The 24,806-nt window shown below is 47.8% G+C and overlaps 1 protein-coding gene across 2 annotated transcripts in view; it reads right to left on the bottom strand.

Annotated features, from left to right (window-relative positions):
• Positions 1-23,251, bottom strand: part of LOC120913038 (synaptophysin) — a 69,812-nt gene extending 46,561 nt beyond the window's left edge. For both annotated transcript variants that reach the window (XM_040322713.1, XM_040322712.1), the window contains exons 1-2: positions 23,148-23,251; positions 14,964-15,029 (exon numbers count right to left, since the gene is read on the bottom strand). In XM_040322713.1, the coding sequence (XP_040178647.1) occupies positions 14,964-15,029; positions 23,148-23,165 (84 nt within the window). In that variant the 5' untranslated portion in view covers positions 23,166-23,251. The remainder of the gene's footprint in view (positions 1-14,963; positions 15,030-23,147) is intronic.
• Between the last annotated feature and the right edge of the window lie 1,555 nt (positions 23,252-24,806).

Below are 24,806 nucleotides of genomic sequence, written 5' to 3'. Positions count from 1 at the left end.
CAAAGATGCCAAACTGCGCCCCCCCTTTGCCTTAGGGTCAGGGAGACCCCCCCCCCCAATCCCTGCAATAAACCATTGCACCAGGGGCAGCTGCCCCTCCTGCCTGGCCCTGGGTTCAGCCATGGGTTTGGTCTTTTGGAGGAATTCAGAAATACCAAACCAACAGATGGGTCACTGTTTGGTATTAGACTGAGCAACATGGATGTAAAATTGGCCAACGCAGCCCTTTATTCAAAGAGTAACGAAACGTTCGCAGGGATACTTGCTATGAATTTTTTTTATTATTATAAATACCCCCCTTTTGGGGTTGTTTTTAGTGAAACTCGTCTCTATTTTTTTGCGTGTTTCGTCATACGGCTTACCTTGAATACCTCAAGTTCTCGTTCGGTTTACTTTAATGCAGCGAATCCAAACCAGAGCGTTTATACAAATCATATGTAAATGAATCGCAGATAAAACATGTCAACCTCTTGTGTTGCCAAATGTCGCTGGGGAGTGGGTGGCATAATTTGAGCTGCTGGGTACGCTCCAGAGCTGGCAGCTTTTTGAATGATCTGCTTAATAAATACTTAGGATTGCATCCTGCGTTCAACGCTGGAACCCCCGCAGAGCGAGGAAATTGAGGGGTTAATAACCACATAGGGGTGTATATCATGCCTGTTATATAAATATTGTATTCTGGTAACTGCAGATGAATAATGCATTCAGAATAGTTATGATATACACCCTGTTGTGGTTATTAACCCCTTTCCTGCACAGCCCTGGCGTCCCTTTAACTGGGCTATTACACCCGGGGGGAGAAAGGGGGGTGTCTGTCCGATCACATGACCACTGTAATTGGCTATCACAGTGGTCACATGATCGAGTGCCGGACCCCTCAGCTCCCGATCGTTACTAGAGACCAAGAGGTGATGAGACTGGCACCTGATCATGTGACCACGGTGAGAACCAATGGCGGTGGTCATGTAATCAGACATGTGATCACATGCCTGACGAAGGGGGTCCCGCGCGACTCCAAAACGTTGCACCTTTGTGATGTGATTTTTTTTGTTATTAAAGCTTTTGTGGACGTAGTTTGGCGATCCTTGGTGTGGCGGCGAATATGTACGCTTGCTTATGTAATCAGACGGACCTTCCCACCCTCCTTGGGGAGTAATAGCCCAATAAAAGGGACACCAGGTCTGGGCAGGAAGGGGGTCTTTGGGTTGGCCACTAACCCAAAGGTTTGACTAAGACCCACCCCTGGCCCCCCCAGGTACTTTATGACTTCCTACAAAAGGCCAAGCCCCTGGCTGAACCCATAAAAGCACCATACCAACAGATGGGTCGCTGGTGGTATTAGACTGAGGCACATGGATAGAAAATTGGCCACACCATCCCTATTGGACTAAGCAACATAGATGTAAAATTGGCCATGCCAATGCTTACCCCCCTTAAACCTAAATAAGATTACTACACTCAGCAAGTGTTATGGGGAGGGGTCTTTGGGTTGTCCACTAACCCAAAGGATTGAGTAAGATCCACCCCTGGCCCCCAGCTGTGCTCCACTGACTTGAGGACAAATGAAGTACTTTATGACTTACTCCAAAAGGCCAAGCCCTTGGCTGGACCGTCAACAACCGACCAAATAGAAGCACCATAACAACAGATGGGTGGCTGGTAGTATTAGACTGAGGCACATGGATAGAAAATTGGCCACACCATCCCTATTGGTCTGAGCAACATACATGTAAAATTGGCCATGCCAACCCTTACCCCTTCAACATAAATAAGATGATAACAGTCGGCAAGTGTTACGAGCAGAGGGTCTTTGGGTTGTCCATAACCCAAAGGTTTGACTAAGACCAACCCCTGGCCCCCCCAAGCTCCGCTCCACTGAATCGAGGACCTTTCCAAATGAAGTACTTTCTGACTTCCACCAAAAGGCCAAGCCCTTGGCTGAACCCTCAACGATCGGCCAAATAAAAGCACCATACCAACAGATGGGTGGCTGGTGGTATTAGACTGAGGCACATGGATAGAAAATTGGCCACACCATCCCTATTGGACTGAGCAACATGGATGTAAAATTGGCCACGCCCAACCCTTACCCCTTCAACATAAATAAGATGATAACATACGGCAAGTGTTACGTGGAGAGGTCTTTTGGTAGTCCATAAATCAAAGGTTTGACTAAGACCCACCCCTGCCCCCCCAAGATCCGCTCCACTGACTCGAGGACCTTTCCAAATTAAGTACTTTATGACTTCCTCCAAAAGGCCAAGCCCCTGGCTGGACCCTCAACAACTGACCAAATAGAAGCACCATACCAACAGATGGGTGGCTGGTGGTATTAGACTGAGGCACATGGATAGAAAATTGGCCACACGATCCCTATTGGACTGAGCAACATGGATGTAAAATTGGCCACGCCCAACCCTTACCCCTTCAACATAAATAAGATGATAACAGTTGGCAAGTGTTACGAGCAGAGGGTCTTTGGGTTGTCCATAACCCAAAGGTTTGATAAGACCCACCCCTGGCCCCCCCAGCTGCGCTCCACTGACTCGAGGACCTTTCCAAATGAAGTACTTTGTGACTTCCTCCAAAAGGCCAAGCCCTTGGCTGAACCCTCAACGATCCGCCAAATAAAAGCACCATACCAAAAGACGGGACCCTGGTGGTATTGGGGTGAGCCACATGGATGTAAAATTGGCCACAACAGCCCTTTATTTATTTATTTATTTTTTGGTGGAGAATGCGGGCACCCATAACAGCTCTTTATTTATTTTTGGGTGGAGAATGCGGGCACCGATAACAGCCCTTTAATTATTTATTTATTTATTTATTGGTGGAGAATGCGGGCACCCATAACAGCCCTTTATTTATTTATTTATTGGTGGAGAATGCGGGCACCCATAACAGCCCTTTATTTATTTTTTGGTGGAGAATGCAAGCACCCATAACAGCCCTTTATTTATTTTTTGGTGGAGAATGCGAGCACCCATAACAGCCCTTTATTTATTTATTTTTTGGTGGAGAATGCGGGCACCCATAACAGACCTTTATTTATTTTTTTGGTGGAGAATGCGGGCACCCATAACAGCCCTTTATTTATTTATTTATTTTTTAGTGGAGAATGCGGGCACCCATAACAGCCCTTTATTTATTTATTGGTGGAGAATGCGGGCACCCATAACAGCCCTTTATTTATTTATTGGTGGAGAATGCGGGCACCCATAACAGCCCTTTATTTAAAGAGACACAGTTAAAAAAAAAAAATAATAATCCCTTCAACATCATTGACCTTAATATGGCCAGGAGGCCTTATCCAAATATCCCGAATTATCCAAATATGGCCACATAGACAATGCTGCTCTTGTGGTACTGGATATGGTCTCGTGGTTCATTTTGGGTCCTAGATCCATATGGATCCTTCTACCCAGTATACACCATTCCCCCTTTTTTTTCGGGACCTGATAAAGGAGGGGAATTTTTAGGCCCCTGAAACACGTTGGCCTCCTCTTTTATCATAATTCCTATTAGAATAAATGTATACCCGGATGGTTGATTCTTGATCTTAGATCCATATGGATCATTCCATCCAGTGTACATCATTCCCCATTTTTTGAGTCCTGATGAGAGGGGGGGGGAAAGCAATTTTGAGGCCCCCGAAACACGTTGGCTCCCTTCTTTATCCTAATTCTTATTGGAATAGACATGGGGTCACCAAACTTTATAAAAAAAAGGGCAAGTTTACTGTCCTTCAGGCCAGTGGGAGTAGAAAATGTTCTGGTGTCAGTGAGAGTAAACAATGGCTCATTAATTGGTGTCGGTGGGAGGAATAGTGTCCCATCATTGGTGTCATTGGGAGGAACTGTGCCCCATCATTGGTGTCATTGGGAGAAATAGTGTCCCATCATTGGTGTCATTGTGAGGAATAGTGTCCCATCATTGGTGTCATTGGGAGAAATAGTGTCCCATCATTGGTGTCATTGGGAGGAATTGTGCCCCATCATTGGTGTCATTGGGAGAAATAGTGTCCCATCATTGGTGTCATTGGGAGAAATAGTGTCCCATCATTGGTGTCATTGGGAGGAATTGTGCCCCATCATTGGTGTCATTAGGAGGAACTGTGCCCCATTGTTGGTGTCAGTGGGAGGAATTGTGCCCCTTCAGTTAGTGTCAGTGGGAAGACATATGACCAACTGTTGGTTTCAGTGGAAGGAATAGTGCCCCATAGTTGGTGTTAGTGAGAAGAATTTTGCCCCGTTGTTGGTGTCATTGGGAGGAATAGTGCCCCTTTATTGGTTTCATTGGAAGGACATGTGCCCCATCATTGGTATCAGTGGGAGGAATAGTGTCCCATCATTGATATCAGTGTGAGGAATAGTGTCCCATCATTGGTATCAGTGGGAGAAATAGTGTCCCATCATTGGTGTCATTGTGAGGAATAGTGTCCCATCATTGGTGTCATTGGGAGAAATAGTGTCCCATCATTGGTGTCATTGGGAGGAATTGTGCCCCATCATTGGTGTCATTGGGAGAAATAGTGTCCCATCATTGGTGTCATTGGGAGAAATAGTGTCCCATCATTGGTGTCATTGGGAGGAATTGTGCCCCATCATTGGTGTCATTAGGAGGAACTGTGCCCCATTGTTGGTGTCAGTGGGAGGAATTGTGCCCCTTCAGTTAGTGTCAGTGGGAAGACATATGACCAACTGTTGATTTCAGTGGAAGGAATAGTGCCCCATAGTTGGTGTTAGTGAGAAGAATTTTGCCCCGTTGTTGGTGTCATTGGGAGGAATAGTGCCCCTTTATTGGTTTCATTGGAAGGACATGTGCCCCATCATTGGTATCAGTGGGAGGAATAGTGTCCCATCATTGATATCAGTGTGAGGAATAGTGTCCCATCATTGGTATCAGTGGGAGGAATAGTGTCCCATCATTGGGATCAGTGGGGGGGGGGAGTGACCCATCATTGGTATCAGTGGGAGGAATAGTGTCCCATCATTGGGATCAGTGGGAGGAATGGTGTCCCATCATTTATATCAGTGTGAGGAATAGTGTCCCATCATTGGTATCAGTGGGAGGAATAGTGTCCCATCATTGGTATCAGTGGGAGGAATAGTGTCCCATCATTGGTGTCAGTGGGAGGAATAGTGCCCCATCATTGGTATCAGTGAGAGGAATAGTGTCCCATCATTGGTATCAGTAGGAGGAATAGTGTCCCATCATTGGTGTCATTAGGAGAAACTCTGCCCCATCATTGGAAGGGATAGTGCCCCATCATTGGTGTTAGTTGGAAGAATCTTGCCCCATTGTTGGTGTCATCGGGAGGAATTGTGCCCCTTCATTGGTGTCAGTGGGAAGACATATGACCAACTGTTGGTGTCAGTGGACGGGATAGTGCCCCATTGTTGGTGTCATTGGAAGGAATTGTGCCCCTTTATTGGTGTCATTGGAAGGACACATGACCAATTATTGGTCTCAATAGGAGGACACGTGCCCAATTGTTGGTGTCAGTGGGAGGAATAGTTCCCCAAGGGCCAAATAAAAGCAAGCACAGGGCCACATCTGCCCCCCCCCCCCCGGGCTGCAGTTTAAAGACCATCAGACTTATACCCAGATAGTATATTCTCTGTCTTGGATCGGTATGGACCACTCCCCGGGTTCGCTGCACAGAATGGCGCTCACATGCAAGGAGGACCGCCCACCTCCAAGGACCCGGCTCATCACATGACTAACCTTCTCCTGGAAGTACGTTTTTTTAGGGGGGGCTTTAGAACCTGGAGTTGGGCTTTCTTACTTTTGGGGGTATATTTGTAAAAAAACAACGAAAAAATAGCATAGTTGTTCGACCCTCAAAACTCTTTTTGTGCTGAGTGTTCCCTGACTCTACTCTCCGCAGCGCAAAAGTGCGAATGTGGAAAATACCACCTACTGGCCACTAGATGGAGCTGAGGAGCCTGTGGTTTTATTATGATACTCGGTGCCCTCTAGTGGCCATAATGCGGTAGTTTCTCACATTTTCAATCAGAAAATTCGATTTTGCCGCATTCGTTACATGCAATTTCGATTGGATAACCAGGTATGCGTCTTTTTAATCAAATACACCCCCTGGTGTCCCGAAGCTGTGGTATAGTCCAGCATAAAGCGGCCTATGGTGGGTGGAGCCTGATTTGGCTCCTCCCACAGCCCTGGTCTCTTTTGTGTGTGCAGGGTGACGAGTGGTCTCGTCTCCGCCCCCCTCTTGTAGTTTTCTGTGGGCAGCCTATAGTGGGTGGAGCCTGTTTTGGCTCCTCCCACAGCCCTGGTCTCTTTTTTGTGTGCAGGATGACTGGTCTCGTCTCCGCCCCCTCCTGACGTTTTCTGCAGCAGGTGGAGCTTGCTGAGCTCCTCCTACAGCTCCGTTCTCTCACCTTGTGCAGGGTGACTGGTCTCGTCTCCGCCCCCCTCTTGTAGTTTTCTGCAGGCAGCCTATAGTGGGTGGAGCCTGTTTTGGCTCATCCCACAGCTCATCCCTCTTTTTTGTGTGCAGGGTGACTGGTCTCGTCTCCGCCCCCTCCTGTAGTTTTCTGCAGTGGGTGGTGCTTGCTGAGCTCCTCCCACAGCTCTGCTCTCTCCTTGTGCAGGGTGACTGGTCTTGTCTCAGCCCCTCCTGTCATTTTCAGCAGACAGCTTATAGTGGGTGGAGCCTGTTTTGGCCCCTCCTACAGCTCTGCTGTCTGCACTGTGCAGGAGTTCCTAAACTAAAGACCGCTCACTGCTGCCCTCTCTCCTTGAGCAGGGTGACTGGTCTAGTCTCCTCCCCCTTCTGTATTCTTCTACAGCCAGCCTGTTTTTAGGCAGGGCCTGATGGGCCCCTCCCACAGCTCTGCTCTCCTTCTAGTGCAGAGTGACTGGTCTTGTCTCCGCCCCTTCTGTCATTTTCTGCATGCAGCTTCTAGTGGGTGGAGCCTGCTTGGCTCCTCCCACAGCTCTGCTCAGCCTGTAGTGGGCGGAGACTGCTGGGCCCCTCCCACAGCTCTGCTCTCTTTCTAGTGCAGAGTGACTGGTCTTGTCTCCGCCCCCTTCTGTAGTTTTCTGCATGCAGCTTCTAGTGGGTGGAGCCTGCTGGGCTCCTCCCACAGCTCTGCTCTCTCTCCCCTTGTGCAGAGTGACTGGTCGTGTCTCCGCCCCTTCTGTATTTTTCCACAGCCAGCCTGTAGTGGGCGGAGCCTGATGGGCTCCTCCCACAGCTCTGCTCTCTCTCTTGTCTCTGCCCCCTTCTTTAGTTTTCTGAAGGCAGCTTCTAGTGGGTGGAGCCTGCTGGGCTCCTCCCACAGCTCTGCTCTCTCGTCTCTGCCCCCTTCTGTAGTTTTCTGAAGGCAGCTTCTAGTGGGTGGAGCCTGCTGGGCTCCTCCCACAGCTCTGCTCTCTCTCTTGTCTCTGCCCCCTTCTGTAGTTTTCTGAAGGCAGCTTCTAGTGGGTGGAGCCTGTTGGGCTCCTCCCACAGCTCTGCTCTCTCTATCTCTTTGTGCAGAGTGACTGGTCTTGTCTCCGCCCCCTTCTGTAGTTTTCCGCAGCCAGCCTGTAGTGGGCGGAGACTGCTGGGCTCCTCCCACAGCTCTGCTCTCTTGTCTCTGCCCCCTTCTGCAGTTTTCTGAAGGCAGCTTCTAGTGGGTGGAGCCTGTTGGGCTCCTCCCACAGCTCTGCTCTCTCTATCTCTTTGTGCAGAGTGACTGGTCTTGTCTCCGCCCCCTTCTGTAGTTTTCCGCAGCCAGCCTGTAGTGGGTGGAGCCTGCTAGGCCCCTCCCACAGTTCTGCTCTCTGCACAGGCTATTGATGATGTCACTGCTACTGCTAAAGTAAAATCTGGGTTTGCAAAGCCATTTGGTGCATTTTGTATCTTTTGTGACTATTAAAGAGTCATTTTTTTGGGCCATAAATGGTGACTGTACAGAGCCACGGTTTACCCCCATCCCCCGTCACTGTTATTTTTTTCTGGACAGCTTGGCCCGTAGGAGTGTAGAGCAATATATGAATGTGAAATAATAATACAAAAAAAAAAGCGATATGGTAAATACCATCATCTTGCCGTTCTTAGAACATTTTTCTCAGTACCGGCCCTTTAATAAGCAGTGGGCGGGGAATTAAAGGCAAAGCGCTGTCATTGCTGAGCGGATCTCGCACATTTCTGCCTTCTTCGTGTGAATGATGATGATGATGATGTTCTGCATTAAAGGTAGAGGAAGGAGTCTGCAGAGCAATGTGTCCTCTCGTTCTGCGTGCAAATTCCCAGCGAGCGGGGGATGGGGGGAGCGGCGTGCTGTGCCTACGCTCTCTCTCTGTCATGCCAGTTCACACTGGGCAGCCTGGGCAGGATTTATTCTGGTGGTAATCCAGATTGTGACCTCCCGAATCTCCGCAGAGACCGAGGATTATTTTTAGAGCATCGGCCATTTCCAACAGTAAAGAGGATTACAGTGTAACCCGGGGTGTGAGGATGAACAAGTCCGAGCGCCGGAGGAGGGCAGACAGCGGTGCAGGGCCCCTTTAAGGTCTAAAGGGGGGGAGGGGGCTATAGTAAAATAATAGGGTCACTTACAAGGGGTCCCCACCATCCCTGTGCTGAGTTCCCGGGTCTGTACACCCGCTGTGCCCCATTATGAGGGGTTCTCACCCTCCCTGTGCTGAGTTCCCGGGTCTGTACACCCGCTGTGCCCATTATGAGGGGTTCCCACCATCCCTGTGCTGAGTTCTCGGGTCTGTACCCCCGCTGTGTCCATTATGAGGGGTTCCCACCATCCCTGTGCTGAGTTCCCGGGTCTGTACACCCGCTATGCCCACTATGAGGGGTTCCCACCATCCCTGTGCTGAGTTCCCGGGTCTGTACACCCGCTGTGCCCCATTATGAGGGGTTCCCACCATCCCTGTGCTGAGTTCCCGGGTCTGTACACCCGCTATGCCCACTATGAGGGGTTCTCACCCTCCCTGTGCTGAGTTCCCGGGTCTGTACACCCGCTGTGCCCATTATGAGGGGTTCCCACCATCCCTGTGCTGAGTTCCCGGGTCTGTACACCCGCTGTGCCCCATTATGAGGGGTTCCCACCATCCCTGTGCTGAGTTCCCGGGTATGTACACCCGCTGTGCCCATTATGAGGTGCTCCCACCATCCCTGTGCTGAGTTCCAGGGTATGTACACCCGCTGTGCCCATTATGAGGGGTTCCCACCATCCCTGTGCTGAGTTCCCGGGTCTGTACACCTGCTGTGCCCATTATGAGGGGTTCTCACCATCCCTGTGCTGAGTTCCCGAGTCTGTACACCTGCTGTGCCCATTATGAGGGGTCCCCACCATCCCTGTGCTGAGTTCCCGGGTCTGTACACCCACTGTGCCCATTATGAGGGGTTCCCACCATCCCTGTGCTGAGTTCCCCGGTCTGTACACCCGCTGTGCCCATTATGAGGGGTTCCCACCATCCCTGTGCTGAGTTTCTGGGTCTGTTTACCCGCTGTGACCATTATGAGGGGTTCCCGCCACCCCTGTGTTGAGTTCCCAGGTCTGTACACCCGCTGTGCCCATTATGAGGGGTTCCCGCCATCCCTGTGCTGAGTTCCCGGGTCTGTACACCCGCTGTGCCCATTATGAGGGGTTCCCCCCATCCCTGTGATGAGTTTCTGGGTCTGTACCCCTGCTGTGCCTATTATGAGGGGTTCCCACCATCCCTGTGCGGACCAAGACAAAGGGCTCAGCCAGAGGGGGGAGCCACAGGACCAAAGAAGGGCTCTGCTAGGGGGGACTCTACAACACAGAGGAAGGACTCTGCAAGAGGAGAGCCACAAGACCAAGGAAGGGCTCTGCTAGAGGGGAATCTACAAAACAAAGTAAGGGCTCTGCCAGAGGAGAGCCTCAGGACTAAAGAAGGACTCTGCCAGAGGAGAGCCTCAGGACTTTAAGAGGGGAATCCACAAGACCAAGGAAGGGCTCTGCTAGAGGGGAATCTACAAAACGAAGTAAGGTTTCTGCCAGAGGAGATTCCACAAGACCAAGGAAGGACTCTGCCAGAGGAGAGCCTCAGGACTAAAGAAGGACTCTACCACAGGGAAATCCACAAGACCAAGGAAGGACTCTGCTAGAGGGGAAATGACAAGACCAAGGAAGGACTCTGCTAGAGGGGACTCCACAACACCAAGGAAGGACACTGCCAGAGAAGAACCACAGGACTAAAGAAGGACTCTACCACAGGGAGATCCACAACACCAACGAAGGGCTCTGCGAGAGGAGAGCCTCAGGACTAAAGAAGGACTCTACCACAGGGAAATCCACAAGACCAAGGAAGGACTCTGCTAGAGGGGACTCCACAAGACCAAGGAAGGATACTGCCAGAGAAGAGCCACAGGACTAAAGAAGGACTCTACCACAGGGAGATCCACAAGACCAAGGAAGGACTCTGCGAGAGGGGACTCTACAAGACCATGGATTGACTCTGCCAGAGCGGAATCCACAAGACCAAGGAACGATTCTGCTAGAGGAGATTCCATAAGACCAAGGAAGGACTCTGCCAGAGGAGAGCCTTGAGACTAAAGAAGGATTCTACCACAGGGAGATCCACAAGACCAAGGAAGGGCTCTGCAAGAGGGGAATCTACAAGATCTAAGAAGGACTCTGCCAGAGGGGATTTCAAAAGACCAAGGAAAGACTCTGCCAGAAGGAAGGAAGGACTGTGCTAGAGGGGACTTTACCAGACCAAGGAAGGACTCTACTAGAGGAGACTCCACAGAACCAAAGAAGGACTCTGCCAGAGGGGATAACACCAGAAGCCACACTACAAGAAATAATACCATTGAGATGCACTTAGTCCTGTTTGCTATGGAATTGGCGGATCAGGTATAACAGAAGCAAAGTGACCTTAGTTCATCCCTATAGCATACAGACTCGTAAAAAACAAGAAAAACAAGGAAGGACTCTGCCAGAGGAGAGCCCCAGGACTAAAGAAGGACTCTACCACAGGGAGATCCACAAGACCAAGGAAGGGCTCTGCCAGAGAAGAGCCACAGGACTAAAGAATGACTCTACCACAGGGAGATCCACAAGACCAAGGAAGGACTCTGCGAAAGGGGAATTCACAAGACCAAGGAAGGACTCTGCTAGAGGGGACTCCACAAGACCAAGGAAGGACTCTGCTAGAGGGGACTCCACAAGACCAAGGAAGGATACTGCCAGAGAAGAGCCACAGGACTAAAGAAGGACTCTACCACAGGGAGATCCACAAGACCAAGGAAGGACTCTGCGAGAGGGGACTCTACAAGACCATGGAATGACTCTGCCAGAGCGGAATCCACAAGACCAAGGAACGATTCTGCTAGAGGAGATTCCATAAGACCAAGGAAGGACTCTGCCAGAGGAGAGCCTTGAGACTAAAGAAGGACTCTACCACAGGGAGATCCACAAGACCAAGGAAGGGCTCTGCAAGAGGGGAATCTACAAGATCTAAGAAGGACTCTGCCAGAGGGGATTTCAAAAGACCAAGGAAAGACTCTGCCAGAAGGAAGGAAGGACTGTGCTAGAGGGGACTTTACCAGACCAAGGAAGGATTTTACTAGAGGAGACTCCACAGAACCAAAGAAGGACTCTGCCAGAGGGGATAACACCAGAAGCCACACTACAAGAAATAATACCATTGAGATGCACTTAGTCCTGTTTGCTATGGAAATGGCGGATCAGGTATAACAGAAGCAAAGTGACCTTAGTTCATCCCTATAGCATACAGACTCGAAAAAAAACAAGGAAGGACTCTGCTAGAAGGGACTCTACAGAACCAAAGAAGGACTCTGCTAGAGAGGATAATACAATTGCCATTGCTTGAGATGCACTTAGTCCTGTTTGCTATGGAAATCACGGACCAAGCATAACATAAGTGACCTTAGTGTATCCCTATAGCATACAGCCCACTGTCAGTGTTCATACCCTAGGAAGGTTAGGTAGCGTGTGCACGTGTGGAGCACTCTGTATAAGGTTAGGTAGCGTGTGCACGTGTGGAGCACTCTGTATAAGGTTAGGTAGCGTGTGCACGTGTGGAGCACTCTGTATATCCTATAGCTTGGCTTAACTGAAAGAATTAGACAAACAGCAACAGTTGGGATTTGCATCCGAAAATGCTTATCCAGGGAACGTACGGGGGGTGCGTTCCTTGGATAAGGCTGACGGCCGTCTCAGCCAATCAGGTTTACCGATTCTAGTTATCGGTAACCTGATTGGCTGAAGCGTCATCGAGAGTGGGAGAAGACATAGAGGGACGTGGAAGCAGAAAGGTAAGTGCATTTTACAGGGCACAGCGGCGACAATGGGCACAGAGGCGACAAAGGGCACAGTAGCATCAATGGGCACAGTGGTGACAAAATGCACAGTGGCGACAATTAAAGGGCACAGTGACATGCACAGTGGCAACAATGGCCACAGTGGCGACAATTAAAGGGCACAGTGACATGCACAGTGGCAACAATGGGCACAGTGGCAACAATGGGCACAGTGGCGACAATTAAAGGGCACAGTGACATGCACAGTGGCAACAATGGGCACAGTGGCGACAATTAAAGGGCACAGTGACATGCACAGTGGCATCAATGGGCACAGTGGTGACAATGGGCACAGTGGCAACAATTAAAGGGCACAGTGGTGACAATTGGCACAGTGGCGACAATTGAGGGGGTACAGTGGCTGCATTTGATGGCATGGCACAGTGGTGACAATTGATGGCACAGTGGCTGTGTTTGATGGCATGGCACAGTGGCTGCGTTTGATGGCATGGCACAGTGACTGCGTTTGATGGCATGGCACAGTGGTGCGTATTGATGGCATAGTGACTGCATTTGATGGTATGGTACAGTGGTGATAATTGATGGCACAGTGGCTGCGTTTGATGGCATGGCACATTGGTGACTATTGATGGCACAGTGGCTGCGTTTGATGGCATGGTACAGTGGTGATAATTGATGGCACAGTGGCTGCGTTTGATGGCATGGCACAGTGGTGACAATTGATGGCACAGTGGCTACGTTTGATGGCATGGCACAGTGGCTGCGTTTGATGGCATGGCACAGTGGCTGCGTTTGATGGCATGGCACAGTGGTGACAATTGATGGCACAGTGGCTGCGTTTGATGGCATGGCACAGTGGTGACAATTGATGGCACAGTGGCTGCGTTTGATGGCATGGCACAGTGGCTGCGTTTGATGGCATGGCACAGTGGCTGCGTTTTATGGCATGGCACAGTGGTGACAAATGATGGCACAGTGGCTGTGTTTGATGGCATGGCACAGTGGTGACAATTGATGGCACAGTGGCTGCGTTTGATGGCATGGCACAGTGGTGACAATTGATGGCACAGCGGCTGCGTTTGATGGCATGGCACAGTGGTGACAATTGATGGCACAGTGGCTGCATTTGATAGGCACAGTGAGGCTGCAATTTTTTTATTTTTTTTCGTTTGCGCCTCCCCAAAAATTTTGAGCACCAGCTGCCACTGTACACTACTGACCTCTGCACTCTGCATTACTTACTACTGATCCCTGCGAACTAACGACCCCTGAACTGTGCATTACATACTACTGACCTCTGCCCTCTGTGTTACTTACCACAGAACTCTGCATTACATATTACAGACCTCTGAACTCTGTGTTACATACTACTGACCCCTGCACTCTGCATTACACACTAATGACCTCTAAACTGACCTCTAAACTATGTATTACTTACTAACGACCTCTGGACTCTGTGTTATTTTCTACTGACCCCTGCACTCTGTGGCCCAGATTCACAACCGAGATACGACGGCGTATCTCCAGATACGCCGTCGTATCTCTGCGTTGCGCCGTCGTATCTATGCGTCTGATTCTTAGAAGCAGTTACGCATAGATATCCATTAGATCTGAGAGGCGTAAGTCTCTTACGCCGTCAGATCTTAACTGCTTTTTTTTTTTCCCGGCTAGGTGGCGCTTCCGTCAAATTTCGCGTTGAGTATGCAAATTAGCTAGATACGCGAATTCCCGAACGTACGCGCGGCCGACGCAGTAAAGTTACGACGTTTACGTTAGGCTTTTCCCGGCGTAAAGTTGCCCCTGCTATATGAGGCGCAGCCAATGTTAAGTATGGCCGTCGTTCCCACGTCGAAATTTGAAAAAGTTACGTTGTTTGCGTAAGTCGTCCGTGAATGGGGCTGGACGTCATTTACATTCACGTCGAAACCAATGACGTCCTTGCGGCGTACTTTGGGGCAATGCACACTGGGAAATTCCACGGACGGCGCATGCGCCGTTCCCGCAAAAACGTCAATCACGTCGGGTCACAGTAGTTTAACATAAAACACGCCCCCCCTGATCCAAATTTGAATTAGGCGGGCTTACGTCGGCCGATTTACGCTACGCCGCCGCAACTTACGGAGCAAGTGCTTTGAGAATACAGCACTTGCCCGTGTAAGTTGCGGAGGCGTAACGTAAATCAGATTCGTTACGCCAGCACAATTTTACGGGGCTCTACGTGAATCCGGGCCTGTGTTGCCTACTACTGACCTCTGAACTATGCCTTAGTACTGACCACTGAATTCTACAAAAACTTAGAAATAAAACTTACTTACATAAAAAGAAAGGAAAAGAAAGAAAGAATACAAAGGGAAAAGATAGAAAGAAAAAAAAAAGGAAAAGAAAGAAAATAAAGGAAAAGAAAGAAAGAAAGTAAAAGAAAGGAAAAGAAAGAAAAGAAAGGAAAAGAAAGTAAAAGAAAGGAAAAGAAAGAAAATAAAGAAAACGAAAGAAAGAAAGTAAAAGAAAGAAAAAGAAAGAAAAGAAAGGAAAAGAAAGAAAAAGAAAGAAAAGAAAGGAAAAGAAAGAAAAGAAAAAAAAGAAGGTAAGGAAAAGAAAGACATAATAGAAGGAAGCAAAAGAAAGGAAAAGAAAGAACGAATGAAAATAGGATATAGATCGATAGACCGATAAAGTGACTTACCCATTGCAGAACTTTCATGAAGCCCAGAGGTTCCTTCACTATACGGAATTGCCCCCCTGCCACCATCTGCAGGACAGAAGAGAGAGATCAGCGCATGCAGAATAATACAGAGAGGATAATGTGGACAGCTCTGTCCATGGTGCTGAACCTTCACCAATAGGGATGTATGTGGCCCTTATGACCCATGATTGTCAGTGTATGGAGGTGGTAGGGGCCCCTGTCCACGGTACCGATCCTCTACCTGTATAGATGTGTGTGGCTCTTCTGATCCATGATTGTCAATGTAGTATGGAGGAGATACGGGCCCCTATCCATGGTGCTGAACCTTCACCTCTAGGGATGTATGTGGCCCTTATGACCCACTATTGTCAATGTAGTATGGAGGAGATAAGGGCCCCTGCCCATGGTACTGATCCTCTACCTGTATGTGGGCCCTTATGACCCATGATTGTCAGTGTATGTAGGTCCCAACGGCCCCTATCCATTATACTGATCCTCTACCTCTAGAGATGTATGTGGCCCTTATGACCCGTGATTGTCAATGTATGGAGGATATAAGGGTCCCTGTCCATGGTGCTGAACCTTCACCTCTAGGGATGTATGTGGCCCTTGTGACCTACGATTGTCAATGTAGTATGGAGGAGATAAGGGCCCCTGCCCATGGTACTGATCTTCTACCTGTATAGAGATGTATGTGGCCCTTATGACCCATGATTGTCAGTGTATGGAGGAGATACGGGTCCCTGTCCATGGTGCTGAACCTTCACCTCTAGAGATGTATGTGGCCCTTGTGACCCATAATTGTCAGTGTATGGAGGTAATAAGGGCCCCTGTCCATGGTACCGATCCTCTACCTGTATGTGGGCCTATATGACCCATGATTGTCAGTGTATGGAGGAGCTAGGGGCCCCTCCAGGATGTGATGTGATCCAGCTCACATGACAGATCAGCAGACGTTGCCATCATCTGGCGGATCTTTTCTTCGGAATAACAATGAAATGTGCCATGACAGACGCTGCATGGAGTGTGCTCAGCCCCCCTCCCCCCCTCCCAAACCCCCCGTTCATGGTGCTGATACTCTACCTATATAGATGTATGTGGCCCTTAAAATTCCATGATTGTCAATGTATGGAGGTGCTGAGCGCCCCTGTCCATGGTGCTGAACCTCTACCTGTATATATGTGTGTGGGCCCTTATGAAGGAGATAAGGGCCCCAGTCCATGGTGCTGAACCTTCACCTATAGGGATGTATGTGGCCTTTATGACTCATGATTGTCAGTGTATGGAGGTGCTAAGGGCCCCTGTCCATGGTGCTGGTCCTCTACCTGTATAGATGTGTATGTGGGCCCTTATGAAGGAAATAAGGGCCCCTGACCATGGTGCTGAACCTTCATCTTTTTGCATGTATGTGGCCCTTATGACCAATGACTGTTAGTGTATGGAGGTGCTGAGGGCCCCTGTCAATGGTACTGATCATTTACCTGTATAGATGTATGTGACCCTTATAATCCATGATTGTCAATGTATGGAGGAGATAAGGGCCCCTGTCCATGGTGCTGAACCTCTACCTGTATAGATGTGTGTGGGCCCTTAATGGAGGTGATAAGGGCCCCTGTCCATGGTGCTGAACCTTCACCTTTAGGGATGTATGTGGCCCTTATGACCCATGACTGACAGTGTATGGAGGCGCTAAGGGCCCCTGTCCATGGTATTGATCCTCTGCCTGTATAGATGTGTGTGGGCCCTTAATGGAGGCGATAAGGGCCCCAGTCCATGGTGCTGAACCTTCACCTATAGGGATGTATGTGGCCTTTATGACTCATGATTGTCAGTGTATGGAGGTGCTAAGGGCCCCTGTCCATGGTGCTGGTCCTCTACCTGTATAGATGTGTATGTGGGCCCTTATGAAGGAAATAAGGGCCCCTGACCATGGTGCTGAACCTTCATCTTTTTGCATGTATGTGGCCCTTATGACCAATGACTGTTAGTGTATGGAGGTGCTGAGGGCCCCTGTCAATGGTACTGATCATTTACCTGTATAGATGTATGTGGCCCTTATGATCCAGGGATTGTCAATGTATGGAGGAGATACGGACTCCTGCCTATGGTGCTGATCCTCTACCTGTATAGATGTATGTGACCCTTATAATCCATGATTGTCAATGTATGGAGGAGATAAGGGCCCCTGTCCATTATACTGATCCTCTACCTGTAGAGATGTATGTGGCCCTTAATGGAGGTGATAAGGGCCCCTGTCCATGGTGCTGAACCTTCACCTTTAGGGATGTATGTGGCCCTTATGACCCATGACTGACAGTGTATGGAGGCGCTAAGGGCCCCTGTCCATGGTATTGATCCTCTGCCTGTATAGATGTGTGTGGGCCCTTAATGGAGGCGATAAGGGCCCCTGTCCATGGTACTGATCCTCTACCTGTATAGATGTGTGTGGGCCCTTAATGGAGGCGATAAGGGCCCATGTCCATGGTGCTGATCCTCTATTTGCATAAATGTATGTGGTCCTTATGACCCATTACGGTCAGTGTATGGGGGTGCTAAGGGCCCCTATCCATTATACTGATCCTCTACCTGTAGAGATGTATGTGGCCCTTATAATCCATGATTGTCAATGTATGGAGGTGCTGAGCGCCCCTGTCCATGGTGCTGAACCTCTACCTGTATATATGTGTGTGGGCTCTTATGAAGGAGATAAGGGCCCCTGTCCATGGTGCTGAACCTCCACCTATAGGGATGTATGTGGCCCTTATGGCCCATGATTGTCAGTGTAAGGAGGTGCTAAGAGCCCCTGTCTATGGTGCTGGTCCTCTACCTGTATAGATGTGTATGTGGGCCCTTATGGAGGAGATAAGGGCCCCTGACCATGGTGCTGAACCTTCATCTTTTTGCATGTATGTGGCCCTTATGACCAATGACTGTTAGTGTATGGAGGTGCTGAGGGCCCCTGTCAATGGTACTGATCATTTACCTGTATAGATGTATGTGACCCTTATAATCCATGATTGTCCATGTATGGAGGAGATAAGGGCCCCTGTCCATGGTGCTGAACCTTCACCTCTAGAAATGTATGTGGCCCTTGTGACCCATAATTGTCAGTGTATGGAGGTGATAAGGGCCCCTGTCCATGGTGCTGAACCTTCACCTTTAGGGATGTATGTGGTCCTTATGACCCATTACGGTCAGTGTATGGGGTGCTAAGGGCCCCTATCCATTATACTGATCCTCTACCTGTAGAGATGTATGTGGCCCTTATAATCAATGATTGTCAATGTATGGAGGAGATACGGGCCCCTGTCCATGGTGCTGAACCTCTACCTGTATATATGTGTGTTGGCCCTTATGAAGGAGATAAGGGTCCCTGACCATGGTGCTAAACCTCCACCTATAGGGATGTATGTGGCCCTTATGACCCATGATTGTCAGTGTATGGAGGAGATACGGGCCCCTCCAGGATGTGATGTGATCCAGCTCACATGACAGATCAGCAGACGTTGCCATCATCTGGCGGATATTTTCTTCAGAATAACAATGAAATGTGCCATGACAGACGCTGCATGGAGTGTGCTCAGCCCCGGCCCCCCCTCCCCACCGCCCGGGCCCCCCCGTTCATGGTGAAGGAGATAAGGGCCCCTGTCCATGGTGATGAACCTCCACCTATAGGGATGTATCTGGCCCTTATGACCCATGATTGTCAGTGTATGGAGGTGCTAAGGGCCCCTGTCCATGGTGCTGAACCTCCACCTATAGGGATGTATCTGGCCCTTATGACCCATGATTGTCAGTGTATGGAGGTGCTAAGGGCCCCTGTCCATGATGCTGGTCCTCTACCTGTATAGATGTGTATGTGGGCCCTTATAGAGGAGATAAGGGCCCCTGACCATGGTGCTGAACCTTCATCTTTATGGATGTATGTGGCCCTTATGACCAATGACTGTTAGTGTATGGAGGTGCTGAGGGCCCCTGTCAATGGTACCGATCATTTACCTGTATATATGTATGTGGCCCTTATGATCCATTACGGTCAGTGTATGGGGGTGCTAAGGGCCCATATCCATTATACTGATCCTCTACCTGTAGAGATGTATGTGGCCCTTATAATCCATGATTGTCAATGTATGGAGAAGATACAAGCCCCTGTCCATGGTGCTGAACCTTCACCTCTAGGGATGTATATGGCCCTTGTCCATGGTACTGATCCTCTACCTGTATAGTTGTATGTGGCCCTTGTGACCCATGATTGTCAGTGTATGGAGGAGCTAGGGGCCCCTGTCCATGGTACTGATCCTCTACCTGTATAGATGTATGTGGGCCCTTATGACCCATGATTGTCAGTGTATGGAGGAGCTAGGGGCCCCTGTCCATGGTACTGATCCTCTCCCTGTATAGATGTATGTGGCCCTTGTGACCCATGAGTGTCAGTGTATGGAGGAGCTAGGGGCCCCTGTCCATGGTACTGATCCTCTACCTGTATAGATGTCTGAGGCCCTTGTGACCCATGATTGTCAGTGTGTGAAGGAGCTAGGGGCCCCTGTCCATGGTACTGATCCTCTACCTGTATAGATGTATGTGGCCCTTATGACCCATGATTGTCAGTGTATGGAGGAGCTAGGGGCCCCTGTCCATGGTACTGATCCTCTACCTGTATAGCTGTCTGTGGCCCTTGTGACCCATGATTGTCAGTGTATGGAGGAGTTAAGGGCCCCTGTCCATGGTACTGATCCTCTACCTGTATAGATGTCTGAGGCCCTTGTGACCCATGATTGTCAGTGTATGGAGGAGATACGGGCCCCTCCAGGATGTGATGTGATCCAGCTCACATGACAGATCAGCAGACGTTGCCATCATCTGGCGGATCTTTTCTTCAGAATAACAATGAAATGTGCCATGACAGACGCTGCATGGAGTGTGCTCAGCCCCGGGCCCCCCCCTCCCCACACCCTGGCCCCCCCTCCCCACCCCCCGATTCCCGCTCCCCGGTTTTGTTCTGCAGCCATCACACTATAATGATGACTAATGTGATAACGAGACACCCCTCCGAGGATTTCCATGCTGCCGACCAAAAGCAAAATTTCCTATTTCCTTTCATCTGCACCTGATGGGGTGTTCGCCGGCGTCATCACGTGATTGGATGATATTCACACCATTTGTCGGGTGAAGATCCTCCACTCCTTCAGTAAATCAGCTTTGATGCATCTAAAGCACATCTCTCATATATTCCAACCTGATCTCTGGGGGGGGGGGGGGGGGGGGGGGGCCCATGAGTCATCAGATCTGGTGAAAATATCATTGTCCTTCTTATATTCCACGGATGGATGAGGACGGCGGGATGTCCTTGTGTGGCCATAATAGTACACCGAGACCACCGAGCCGGTGAATGACGAGACCCCCCCCCCGAGACTTACTGTATAAAGATTTATAACACTAGACTATGAGCCCTTCCCCCACACTCTGCATTCACCAATGACAATGTAAGAAATACAGAGACGTCGGTTATATCGATGACATACTCCAAGCTTAACCTAGAATCTATATATACATCATATACAGGATATACATAAAGGACCGATCTATCCATCTCTAAAGGTCTCTGTGTAGTAAATATAATATACCAGCAAGACAAATCATAGAAATATATATTACTATACTCTGAGGCCTTGGGCCCTTCCCCCACACTCTGTATTCATCAATGACAATGTAACAAAATCTAACAAATACAATACTAAGAATTTAGTGGCCTGAGATCTACATGTGTCTATTTGTTTCTATAATATGTAGCTCTGTGTTTATATATTGGGCATCTCTATGTTTTTATATTATGTTTCTCTATCTTTCTATATTGTGTATTTTTATGTTTCTCTATTAGGTATCTCTATGTTTCAATATTATGTATGTTTAGGTTTCTCTATATTTTTATATTGTTTCTCTATGTTTCCTTAATATGTATCTCTATATTTTCATGTTATGTATTTTTAGGTTTCCATATTAGGTTTCTCTGTGTTTATATATTGGTCATCTCTATGTTTTTATATTATGTATTTTTATGTTTCTATATTATGTTTCTCTATTTCTTTATATTGTTTCTCTATGTTTCTATAATATGTATCTCTAAGTTTTTATATTATGTATTTTTTTATGTTTCTATATTATGTATTTTTATTTTCTATATTATGTATTTTTTTATGTTTCTATATTATGTTTCTCTATATTTTAATAATATGTATCTTTAAGTTTTTATGTTATGTATTTTTATTTTTATATATTATGTATTTTTATGTTTATATATTATGTATTTTTATTTTCTATATTAGGTATCGCTATGTTTATATATTATGTATTTTTATGTTTCTCTATATTTTCATATTGTTTCTCTAAGTTTCTATAATATGTATCTCTATGTTTTTATATAATGTATTTTTATGTTTATATATTATGATTTTTTTTTATGTTTCTTTATTAGGTTTCTCTATGTTTTTATATTGTTTCTCTAGGTTTTTATAATATGTATCTCTAAGTTTATATAGAAAATAAAAATACATAATATTGAAAATAAATATACATAATATAGAAAATAAAAATACATTTTATATCATGTATTTTTATTTTCTATATAATGTATTTTTATTTTCTATATTACTTATTTTTATTTTATACATATTATAGAAACCTTGAGAAACAATATAAAAACATAGAGAAACCTAATAAAGAAACATAAAAAATCATAATATATAAACATAAAAATACATTATATAAAAACTTAGAGATACATATTATAGTTTTCTATAATATGTATTTTTTTTTTATATTATGTATTTTTATGTTTCTATATTTGCCATCTCTATGTTTATATATTATGATTTTTTATGTTTCTTTATTAGGTTTCTCTATGTTTTTATATCGTTTCTCTAGGTTTCTATAATATGCATCTCTAAGTTTTTACATAATGTATTTTTATTTTCTATATTCGGTATCTCTATGTTTTTTTATATTATGTATTTTTAGGTTTCTCTATATTTTTAGATTGTTTCTCTAGCTTTCTATAGAATGTTTCTCTAAAGTTTCTATATTAGGTATTTTTATGTTTATATATTATGATTTTTTTGATGTTTCTCTATATTTTTAGATTGTTTCTATAATGTGTACTTTTATGTTTCTATGATATCTCTGTATACATAGGAGTGTATTCCGTAGAGGAGATTCTCAGCCTGGAATAGATGAACTGTACTTGGCAAAGGACATTCTTGGCCTGGAACCTTTATTATCCATCACCTGATATCTATCTAATTCTTATTCTTATTTATATTAGTATTATTATTATTAGTCTGTATGGACCCCCCACCCCCCCCCCCCATTATCGGCCTCTGTATGGGACACACAATCAAGACAAATCACAGATTTTATATTACTATACTGTAGACCTGGAGCCCTTCCCCCACACTCTGTATTCATCATCAATGACAATGTAACACATACATAGAAGTGGATTTAGTAAATCTCATCTCGGGGAATGTATGTGTGTGTAGTATATATATATATATATATATATCTTCTGTACATTATATAACAGATGGATATTATGTAGGTGAACCTCTAATAAATCTATAGGTGAGATCTGCTATAGATGTGAATAAATCTGTACCCCCCCCCTATATATTGGGAGTTCTGATCTCCCCTCCAATATATAATAAATGAATACAATGTAACAATGTATCTTATAGGTATCCCCCCTCCCCCCCCTCTCTATATATAGATGGTGAGGTCCGGTATATAGATGTATATGATGGACGATCTGAATGTTCTGATCTCCCCTCCAATATATAATAAATAAATACAATGTAACAATGTATCTTATAGGTATCCCCCCCCCTCCCCCTCTCTCTATATATAGATGTATATGATGGGCGATCTGTATGTTCTGATCTCTCTTCCAATATATAATAAATAAATACAATGTATCGATCCTCCTCCCCCTTCCTATATATATATATACAGTATATAGAAGGAGGTGAGGTGTGGTATATAGATGTATATATATCCCCCCCTCCATCTGTTTCTCTCTCTCCATCACCTTCCCCCTCCATCCCTCTGCCCCCCACATTCCCTGTCCCCCCCTTCTCAGTGTCCCCCCCTAGATGTCCCCCCTGTGTCCCCCCCTGTCCCCCCGGGTCTCACCTGGTTGATCACCTCCATGTCTGCAGGATGCTGGTGAATCGCGGCAGCGCGGAGGGCGGGGCGGTTTTATGGGGAAGAGCCGAGCAGTGGTGGGGGGAGGAGAGTGTCTAGAAGAGCTGTCAGAGGAGCGGCCAATGGGAAGCCGGGACAGGGGGGGGCGGTGCTGGGTGACGTCAGGGGGCTCCATCTTAACTGAGGGCAAAGCTGCTATAAATAGAGCTGGGGGAGCAGAGATGAGTCCTTCCAGCCTGGCTGTTACCCAGTGTGCCAGCAGCCAGGTGCATGGGCCTCTTCTAGCCAGACCACCCCACCTCCCCACTGCAGCCAGGTGCATGGGCTTCTTCTAGCCAGACCTCCCCACTGCAAATAGGTGCATGAGCCTCTCCAGCCATGCAACCCCACTGCAGCCAGATGCATGAGCCTCTTCTAGCCAGGCCACCCCCCCCCCAAATGCAGTCAGGTGCATTGGCCTCTTCTAGCCAGGCCACCACACCCCCCCCCCCCCCCACCACCACCACACACTGCAGCCAGGTGCATTAGACTATTCTAGCCAGACCACCCCACCCCAAATGCAGCCAGGTGTATGAGCCTCTTCTAGCCAGACCACCCACCTCCCCTGGAACCAGGTGCATGGATTTCTTCTAGCCCTACCCCCCCACTGCAGCCAGGTGCATGAGCCTAGCCATGCAACCCAACTGCAACCAGGTGCACTGGCCTCTTCTAGCCAGACCACCCCCCCCCCCACTGCAGCCAGGTGCATGAACCTTTTCCAACCAGACTACCCCCAGTACAGTCAGGTGCATTGGCCTCTTCCAACTAGACTACCCCCCCAGTGCAGCCAGGTGCATAGGTCTCTCCCAACCAGCCCACCCCTCCCAGTGCAGCCAGGAACATGGGCCTCTTCTAGCCATGCCACCCCTCCTCTCACTGCACCCAGGTGCATAAGCCTCTTCTAGCCAGGTCACCCCCCCCCCCCCCCAGTGCAGCCAGGGGCATGGGCCTCTTCTAGCCAGGCTATTCCCCAGTGCATCTAACAGTGTGCATGGGCCTTATTCAGCCTGCCCCCCCACTGCAGCCAGGTGCATGGGCCTTCTCCAACCTGGCTGCTATCCAGTGTGCCCAGCAGTCTTCAGCCAGTGCATGGGCCTCTTCTAACAATGCTACTACCCAGTGCAGCCAGGTGCATGGGCCTCTCCCAGACAGGCTGCTTCCCAGTGTGCAGCCATGTCCCCATTACAACCAGTCTACCCCCCACCGAAGCCAGTTGCATGGGCCTCTTCCAGCCAGGTTACCCTCCCCCACAGGAGTCACATGACAGTCGCATCCTAATGTCAGCCCCGCCCACCGATGTGACTTCTCATGTGATTGGACAGATCAAAGTTGCATAACAAAGTCCTATCCGGACCATCAGAAGACACGCCCCCAGAAACGCCATCACTGGAACAAGAGAAAAAGTATTCATACCCCTCTATATACAGAGCCTGGAAAAAGCAATTTTCAGGTCTTGCCACAGATTCTCAATGGGATTTAGGTCTGGACTGTGACTGGGCCATTCATGAATAGGCTTCGATCTAAACCAGGGGTCTTCAAACTACGGCCCTCCAGTTGTTCAGGAACTACAATTCCCATCATGTCTAGTCATGTCTGTGAATGTCAGAG

The sequence above is a fragment of the Rana temporaria genome, chromosome 9 (assembly GCF_905171775.1).
Source record: "Rana temporaria chromosome 9, aRanTem1.1, whole genome shotgun sequence".
NCBI classification, from domain to species: Eukaryota; Metazoa; Chordata; class Amphibia; order Anura; family Ranidae; genus Rana; species Rana temporaria.
Note: the sequence above shows the minus strand (reverse complement) of the source record. Positions and strands in the feature narration are given on the sequence as shown.